The sequence below is a fragment of the Alligator sinensis genome, unplaced genomic scaffold (assembly GCF_000455745.1).
Source record: "Alligator sinensis unplaced genomic scaffold, ASM45574v1 scaffold1102_1, whole genome shotgun sequence".
NCBI classification, from domain to species: Eukaryota; Metazoa; Chordata; order Crocodylia; family Alligatoridae; genus Alligator; species Alligator sinensis.
Genome location: NW_005842342.1, coordinates 228,968 through 238,691, shown reverse-complemented (window position 1 = coordinate 238,691; position 9,724 = coordinate 228,968). Strand labels below are relative to the sequence as shown.

At 41.9% G+C, this 9,724-nt stretch overlaps 1 protein-coding gene across 1 annotated transcript in view; it reads left to right on the top strand.

Annotated features, from left to right (window-relative positions):
* PREX2 (phosphatidylinositol-3,4,5-trisphosphate dependent Rac exchange factor 2) overlaps nucleotides 1-9,724 on the top strand; it is a 327,787-nt gene that overhangs the window by 304,909 nt on the left and 13,154 nt on the right. Inside the window, exon 39 of the mRNA XM_025210219.1 lies at nucleotides 4,334-4,436. Within this exon, the coding sequence (XP_025066004.1) occupies nucleotides 4,334-4,436 (103 nt within the window). The remainder of the gene's footprint in view (nucleotides 1-4,333; nucleotides 4,437-9,724) is intronic.

The following is a 9,724-nucleotide window of genomic DNA, read 5'->3' as shown; positions in this document are numbered from 1 at the left end:
CCCTACAAATTTCTGTGGGAGATGTTTTTTCTCTTGCCTGTCCTTTGCTGAAAGATCTGTGCAATCAATGGGAGAAACTGACAGACAATAAAAATGGCAATGACACTAGGGCCGAGCTACTGTCAAGGGCTACAAAATGAAGGAGAAAAATAGAGAGCTATTTCTAATATTTGTTAGTGTTACCATAGGTTTTTAAATTATAAATAAGGGTCTACTCAATTTGTAATTCTGTGGCTTTCACGGAAACTGCAATATCTGGGATTGTCCATGAAATCAGCTTAAAAAAAAAGAAAAACTTAATAAAATGCTGGCTCCCCAGTGGGAGCCAGCGGTTCTTGCTGCTGCTGTGGCCCAACCTCACAGCCTGCCTAAGGGGAGGGAAGGGAAGTGCCAGCTGGCATGAAGGGCAGCAGACAAGATGGCAGCTGCTCCCTCCTCCCTCCACTGGGGCTTCTCCACCAATCAGTGCCAAGCGGTGGGGCTGCAAGAGCACATTCACGAAATATCTGTGGAATTTGCTATTTATATCACAACCAACCTGCAAAAATTGTTTAGTTTCTTCACGGTTTAAGTAGACCCCTAATTATAAATTGTGTTTTTTACCCTGAGGTGAAAGCATTATTTTGTGTTAATATGAATTGGAATTAATTCAAGACACTTTACACAAAGCTTCCTCACTCCCTGCAGATTTGAGGGTGCTTAACCAGGACTGGCTTAATCAGGCAGGAGAAAATCTGGGGTTCCTTTTCAAAAATTATCTCTTTGTTCTCATTGTGTTCTCATTGCTTGAAGCAAGGTGGCTTTATGGCTGATTGGCTACCACACACCCACAGGGGGAGTTTATAATCCTTTCCTCCAGGCTAATACGCCATTCATTAAATCATATTTCTGGTACTTCCCTTTCTTCCTGTGGTGGCTGTGGCAGCTGCATTTGCAGTCAGATACTCAGGAATTGTACTCAAAGTGGGCCCTACAGGGTTTAGCAGTTCACCAATACTATGCATATGTACTCTTTATTGGGGAAATACTTTACTTTTCAAAGAGAAGAGAGTAAGACAGCTTAGAAAGTTTAGTCATACCCTGTTAAACTGTTGTGCACTTCAATCAGGTATATAGCAATAAAATTCAATAGACTCCTGCTTCCTGTTAACTTTGAGGTCAGTGCATATAAGAAACTTGGGAATAAAACTGATTTAATTATTGAAGGAAATCATTGACTTATGAATTTTGCACAGAAAGTCATTAATAGAGAAACCTGATCTCTGCCATATAAACCTGATCTCTGTTTTCTTCTCTGTTTTCTTCTCTTGCTAATTTGAAATTTTTAGTCCATAAATTTACCTAGTGGTATTTAAAGCTTGTCATTTTTTTCAGATGAAAGCATGAGTTAAGTACACACAGTTTTCCTCCTACAGATCTTCTGCTTAGCAGTGTGAGTGTTTGATTGAAACATATTGTCCATAACGTGTGCATAATACAAGGCATACAGAAGCTCTGCTGGTCAATATTTGCTCAAAGATTGATTTGATAGTGTGTTTTAACCTTTATCATATTATGGAGCAGGTACTGGGAGGAGAGAATATTTTATATAGGTCTCATAACAGATTTGATATGATTACTGTGAAGTGTTCCGCTTGCCTCTACATTGAAACCATTGAGAAACTCATTTGGTGCAGAATACAGTTATCCACCTGTTAGATGGTGGGAGCCAAAGAGGACATGTTATGTCCTCTGAGTATACTGGCTTCATTCCTACAGGCAACTCAGAGGTTTGGTTTTGATCTGTAAAGTGTAAAGCACTGTCCAAAGGCTCTTGTCCTGGTTGTCTGTCTGAAAAGCCATCTCTTTGTTTGGCAGCTGAGGTTAACTGGTATATACAAACTGATAACCTGTTGATGTTTGTGTGGTGTTGATAGCAGGGTGTTTTCAGGGTAAGATCTTTGCCTCTGACATTTACTTCTCATGCCTGTCAAGTAGAGCTTGAGTTTGCAAGTCTTGGGGATATAGTGATGTTGTGACTTATTCCCTTAACTTTTTGCCTGACAAAAACTTGGTAAACCAGGAGAGCAAAGCTTATTTGAGGGGAATTCCATCCATTATTATTTTTCTCTTTTGAAAGAGGCACAAGTCTTATATATATTTTTATTGGGTTCCATACATCTGGCTTGAGTTATATGTACCAAGCTCTAGTGAATTAACTGTTAAATATCAAGATTAAGACCCACATTAAAATTTGAGATTAACAGTTATCCTCATGCAAAACCAGGCCTAGAGATGTACAACATGTACAGTCGCAAATAATGCTCCTTTGCATACAGCATCCTCACTTGCTGATGCACTTGGTAAGCTGTGCTGGGTAAGCTGGCAACAGGGAGTAGCTGAAATGTGAGTGTGGCCAGAGCACCAGGGGTTGTAAAAAATACCATCATAAAATTGCAGGGGGGCAGCACCTTGGCTTTCATGTTGAACTGAAAGATGACATCCCTGTCAACACAGCACCCTCTTGCAAGCAACATGGGTGGGAGGCTGTGGGAGGAGGACTGGACTTTTGGTTGCTGATAATTATGAAAAGGTTTTCTTTATTGTGTCCCCCATGATTTAACCGCCCCCCCCCTTTCAACATATAACATGAAAGGAAAAGAGCAAGAGAATGTGAAGAAAAGGAGAAAGGGAGAAAAGGAAAGGAAAGAGAATGTGAATGTTATGTGTTTTCAGTTTCAAAAAGTATTTGACAGATTGTCCATACTTAGTTGCTTACATTAGAACCTACATTCCAGCCAAACATTCATTTGGAGCTCTCTGATTGTGCTCTAACTTGGAGCACTACAAATTCCAAGCACTACAGCTCTGCACAGAAGGTAGAGCTGGGAGTGGAGAGCAGAAGATTTCAGGATGCTGGAGGACTGAGCAAAATGAAGCACTTCAGAGATGTTTCTCCTTCCTTGTCGGCCATTTTTAAAGGATCCTTTAGCCCAGGGGTTCCCAGGTGGGGAGGTGGGCCAAACCCTGTTCTGCCACGGGGCGTGCAGAAGGACTCACAGACTCTCCGCTCAGCTCTGGGGGGGGGTCACGGATTGCCACTTCCGGTCCAGCAGTCGACTGTGCTGTGGACTGGCAGCCAACCCGCCATGGCCCAGCACTGGCCTGCAGCCCAGGGATTGGGAACCCCTGCTCTAGTCAGTTTTAAAGCACTTTGTTAAATATGAATATCTTCACCTTCACTGGTTGCAGCACTTCAGTGGTACTTGACATGCTTCGAATGGCATGTTCATGGCCTAAATCTGTACTCACATAAATTACTTTGATATCTGTATGATGGTAAAGCGAAGGGACAGCCCAAATTTTAGGAGTGTGATTACATTTTTAAAATGACAGAAAACCTTGTGGAAGAGTTCTGTCTATTAACGGAAGTTCTGTATTAATGGCCAAAGCAACAGATTTTGAAAGGAGAAAGTGAAAAAATTAGGACCTACAAACTAAAAATAAAACAAGTCAAGATGGTGACATGCACATATGTAATTTGAAAAAGTAATCACCTACCTAAATAGAGTCAGCAAGTGGCTTAATCTGGTTTCTATGCAAGCCACTGTGATTCTTGATCAGTACCAAGATCCCACACAGAACATACCTCTAAACCCCATAGCTTCCCTACATAAACATGGGGCATAAAGGAATAGACATATATAGCTGGGAGTTGTTGATGACAGAAGTGACTTGCTTCAGACCATATAATTTTGTCTCATTACTCTGCTTTATTCTAATGTCTTTTGTCACCTCAGTGAGTAGAAGGGAATGTCAGATCTTTTCATTTTAAAGTAGGAAAACTGGATAGTATTAGCCTAAAAGACTGCCTTTATCAGGTTGTTAATTTATGACTTTAAAAAGCCTCAAAAGTCTGTCCTTCAGTTGCCAGGCATTGGACTAAGATCTGTTGTCCTAAAGTGTGTAAAGAAGTCCGATAGAAATGAATGTCAGACTTTTTAAAAATTATGTGGATCAAAAGAATTGTTGACTGTTTGTATAAATGTTTACAAGCTGTTAACTGTTTTGTGTTCCTTTTAGTCATAACCTATGTCCAGAACTAAACATCATGTTTAGATGAAATTTATTTTGTATACTGAGTTAGGTGTAGGTTGAGCTGAACTAATTTCTGTTCAGCAACTAGTCTGCAGTTAGCTTTCTTTGAGTTTTTAGCAAATAGCTCTATCTACACAATATTTTAGGTTGATAGGTTTGTTTTGGGGTTCTGATCGTTACTCTTTAACTAACCAGTAAATATGTTTTAGCAGATGTAATGATAACAGATACCTAATTGATGTGTCTCTTTTTGCAGGTGCACACTAAGTGTCACTCTGGAACAGGCTATAGTTCTTGCTAGGAGTCATGGTCTACCTCCTCGCTATATTATGCAAGCTACAGACGTGATGCGCAAACAGGTAGGCTTATCTTACACTTTAGAATGTAATCATTTCCCATGGGAATTCCAGGAATTATATTCTCATTTTTCCCAAGATTGATTGTGACATGGATAATTATAGTGTCTTCCATAGAATAATCCTGAAGTAACTATAGAAGACCGTCACAGTTCTGACATTCTGTATGTCTATCATAGCCTTTAGTGAGCTGTAATAAATTAACCTTTTAAATGCTGACTATATTAATATATTAAACTTTCAGATTAAGATCTTTGAATCCAGTGTATTTTAACTAGGGCTGTCAATTAATCACAATTAATGCCTGCGATTAATATGTTCATTTGATTTTGCATTAATTTTTTTAACATGTATTAATCACTGCTGGTGGTGGGGGAAAAGATGCTCATGCTACTCCCCCCGCTTGCTGCTGTGTGCTTGCTTGTGTGCTGGGGGAAAAGTGGCCCCTCTCCCCTTGCTGGTGTGTGCCTGCCTGTGCTGCAAGAGCAGTCCCTCTCCTGGGGGCTGGTGCATGCCTGCCTGAGCTGCTGGGGGAAAAGTGGCCCCTCCCCGCTTGCTGCTGCTGGGCCACAGGTGCACACGCGCACACACACGTACACACACGCATGCACACTAGTCAGACACACATGCAGGCACATGCCAGCCAGCCAGACACAGACACCAGCCAGGCAGTGTCCTTGGAGCAGACTCAGCAGCTGGTAAGCAGACTCCCCCCCATACACTGCAGATAAGTGTTTGGGGAGGCAGGGGTTGGAGGGCCAGATCTTGGGGACTATCTAGGGTTTGTGTACATGTGTGTACATCAAAAAATATTTATAATAAATTGGGATTCTAGCATTGTTTAACTGCGTGATTAAAATTGTGATTAATCACAACTACTTTTTAAAAATCTTGCGATTTAATTACATTAAATTTTTTTAATTGTTCAACAGTCCTAATTTTAACATTTTATTTTTAATTTTTTTTGTTTTTCATACCCTTCCTAGGGCTAAACAGTCATTGGAGATAATCACGATAGCCAGAGCTCTCAATGGGATGTTCTGGCCAAAAAGACTGATGTAATCCTAGGTGCAGGATGTATAAAAATGGAATATCAAATAAAGGTAGAAAAGTAAATGACATGGATAAGCCTCCTCCTGAAAATTGTCTACATTTGCTCTCTGCCGTACTAGTAGAAATACTGGAACAGGTTTAAAGGAGGTCCTCTAGAATGATCCAGGGGCTGAAAAGTAACGTTTTGGTAGGAGGTTTACGAAGCTTGACCTATTGGAGAGAATTTGTACATGGTGACTTGCTTGGAGGAGCATCCATGTACTTACACACCATACTAGGGAACTTCTCAACCCTGAGGACAAATCCATAACAAGATCCAGTGTGTGGAAGCTGAATTCAGAAAAAATTAACTTAAAATAAGATACAGTTTCTAGCACTGAGGGCAATTAAACATTAAAACAGCTTTCTAGAAGAGGTGATGAACTAACAGTTTTTCATTTCTGTATGTGTATTTGTGTATGTGTGTGTATGTGCCTGCTTCCTTCTGAAGTATCAGATATTGGTCATAGCTAGATATAGGGCAGTGAATAGTTGGGCGGGGGGGGGGGCAGGGGATGCAAAGCTTCGTGGTGATATTAAAAAAACACAACCTTCTTTCCAGAGGACAGACAGTATTTTAGTCACAGTATTTGATTTTATTCCAGTATTTTATTCACGTGCATGGGAGTCGTATTGTTTTTTAGACTTTGAGTCAAAAAGGAATTCCCTCTGGTCACACTGGAAGGGATGCTGGGATGTGACTATCTCATGTGGTCATGTGTCACTACTAGCATAACAAGTGGTGAATGAGGGGCAGCTGCCCCAAGCACCAAGTTAGGAGGGGTACCAGAATCTCTAACTTCACAGAGTCTACACCCTGGAAGCAAGAGCAGTCCCAAAATAGTCCCTGGCTGCTGCTGCTGTTTTAGGAACAGTGGCCAGGGTGGACAGAGTACAGGGTGGTGGTAGCAGCAGCCATATGGGGGCTGTTTAGGAAGGGGTGGGCAAAATATGGCCCGTAGGCTTTCAAGGCCTCTCACCCTTCTCCCTTCCCCATGCCAGCCAGCTGCAGCAGCAGCAGCAGCCACTCCCCTCCCCGTCTGCCCTGTCCTGCCCCCCAGCCACCGGCGTACATTCCAAGGCAGGGGGTGCTGAGCTCCTGGCTAGGCTTCTGCCCAGTGAGGCTGTCTGTGTGCAACTCTGACCCTGCAGCTGTTCACAGACCAGAAAGCCCAGCTCCCGGCGAGTTGAAGCTCAGGCATGGTTCTCCCTGCTGACAGGATGGGGGTGCAGGGGGAAGCTGTGGGTCATCCAGGCTCTGCTAGGCTGGGGCCTGGTAAGGGTGCGGGTGCCACTAACGCAGTACCAAGCTGTGTTTTCACGTGCTGCTTTGGGCTATACCATATGGGTGCAGCTGATGTAGCTCCTGCCTGACCCTGGTGTGGCTCCTACCTGACCCTGAGTCCCTGGAGTGCAGCTGGGTTGAGCAGAAGCCACACCAGCTGCACCCCCATGGCCTGAAGTGGTGCACGGGAACACAGCCTGGTACTGGCTTGACCTGGCCACATGCCAAGGATGAGGGGCAGGGGAGCAAATAGAAAGTTCCTAGTGGAAGAGAGGTGGATAAGTAGAAGTAGTCTTTCCTGAAGTTGGCATGGGAAGGATGTGATGATATTTTCCAGTTCCAGAGCAAATTCTGTGGTGGGGTCCTCCCCAAGTTCTTTATAGTATTTGGTGTCAGATAGTTTTCTGCCAGTATCACTGATGTAGTCTTGATGGTTAAGGAAGGGAGCTCCACTTTTGTCCATTGGTTTGATTACTCTTTAGTTGTTGGATCTTAGGGACTGTATGGCTTTTCTCTCTGAAGGGGAGAGGTTGTTGTAGTCCTGGCTTTTGTTGAGAATTTTGCTGTTAGCTTTCTTATTGAAACAGCCAGTGTTATAGTCCAATGTGTGGTTATGATTGTTGGGAAGTGTCCAATCTGATATTTTATTGTTGTTTGTTTTCTCAGTTGTGGCAGGAAGGTTGTTAGTGGTGGTAGTGCCCTGGCTGTGAAAGTATTCTTTCAGCAAAGGTTGCAGAAGAATTCTTCTAATTATCCACATATTAGTATCTTGTCAGGCTTCTTCTCTGGGCAGAAGTTCAGGCCTTTGGAGAATACAGATGTTTCCAAATGGGATAGTGTGTGCTGTGCTAAGTTGATGTTGGTGTTTTGACTGCTGCTGTCTTGATTCCCTCCTATGTTGCTGGTGAGGGTGAGATAAGATTTGATTATTTATAGAACAGCATACTATACGTGTACACAGTGTTTTACAGAATGTGTAAGATGGGAAGGTTTTTCCTTCTACTTACAGTGGAAAAATAAGTGTATCGAGTAGGTGCTTACAACCTACATTGGCTGACCATTAGTCCAGAAGATGAAACCTGGTTATTCAGCCTAGGAATCTGGTGGGTTTTAAGAATAAATCAGAATAAAGCTAGGACATAGGAGGTGATCAAGGTACAAAAATGAGATAAAAATGGGGAAGGAGAAGAGGAGGCATATCAGATGAGGGAAAGGGATTAAGATAAACTAAAGGTAAAGGTCTAAGCAGCAGTCCTGAAAGGAAAGGGGTTGGACCTCAATACAAAAAGAGAGGCAAACTGTGAAAGGGTTTGAAGGGGCATGTCTGTAGTGGAGACTAATCTTACTGGCAATTTTTGGATCAGTTGGGGGAAGACATGGTAAAATATAACTTCCCCAGTGAAAGACGGGTTATAATAGTCCAATTAGAAAAGTCCAAGGTTTAGAATTTTTTTAAAATTATACATATTAAGTAAAATGGGTTAAATATTAGTGAGAATATGGAGGAAAGGGTAACTATTGACAAAAATAGTAATGGAAAAAGAATACTTGTTTTAAATCCACACAATATACAAGTAGTTTAGTCAGATATTAGTACAGATTTGAATCATGTAATGGAGATCCATTAGATCTAATGTGTGAGGTTATAACGAGCCCTTATATTTTGGCTCAAACTAGGAAAATGCATGTTTGGTTAAAAATATAATAAACAGGGTGAAATGTATCCCAGTGCATAAGGAATATGAAAAGATCTGTGGTGTTGAAGCTCCGTATTAACTATACGTGGCAAATGGGGCTTAAGACCTGGCAACATCCTTTCTACACCAAATTTAATTCTAAACCTAGTTCAGTTTACTTAGAAATAATAGCAAAAATATATTATCTTATTTATTGGGGCAGGAAGTGCTGTCCCTGTACCCCACCCCCCAACTCAGGCATTAACTCTAAGCCAATTAACATATTTTCGGTTTATAGTGTAAGGTGTAACAAGGGCCTTTAATGATGTTCAGTCAGATCACATAGGGCTCCTCAAAAAGTAAGCTTTAACTTGATATCTTTTAAAGGAAAGCAACTAGTGTAAAATAATGAACCGGCAGTAATAAATTGTTTCTACTTTTCCAGTTCCAGTTGCAGGGACTCGAGCCTTCCTATCCAATGGAATTCCTATAATACCTAGTCAGAATGCTAAGGATAATAAGCCTGCCTTCAGGGATCTACTCTATCAAGTACTGAAAGTTTCTGGTTTCAGTTTTGTCTGACCAGTTTTCAGAAACTCTTGGTGCATCTATGATTCTGGCTTCTCTTCATGGCTTCTATGAATCTCTTGGGGTTTATTAAAAGAAAATGATAGAAACAATATTAGAAAACAAAGCAATGTTAGCCACTAGCAATGAAAAAGTATATGAGGGGCTAAACATATATCTTTGGCTTCTTTTAGAAGAAAGGAAATCTCATCTGGCTGGACTTCATTTCCCTTAGGGTAAAATAGCAAGTGATTGGTAGCTGTTAAAGAGATCAGTACCTCAGGACTATGTACACTAGGGCTGTGCGAAGCTTCAGTCCCTTCTTCAATTTGGTGGAGATTCAGCCCAATTCAGTGGCTAAACATCCAAATCTGAAATCAAATCAGAGGACCCTTTAATCTCTCCGAATCAAATCGGAACCCTCCAAATTGATTTGGAGAGATTCAGAAAGTTTCGGAGATTCAGACATAGACACAGCTTTAAATATTTTTTCTACATACCTCTAGGCAGCAGGTGTCTCATCAATGCTGCAATGCTGGGGCTCATGGAGCATCCCACACAAGCATGGGGGGCTCCCCAGCATGCTCAGCAGCAGACCCAGAAGTGGACCAGAAGCACTTCCGGTCCACTTCCAGGTCTGCTGGCGGGGGAGGGGGGGGGCCTGTACCCCG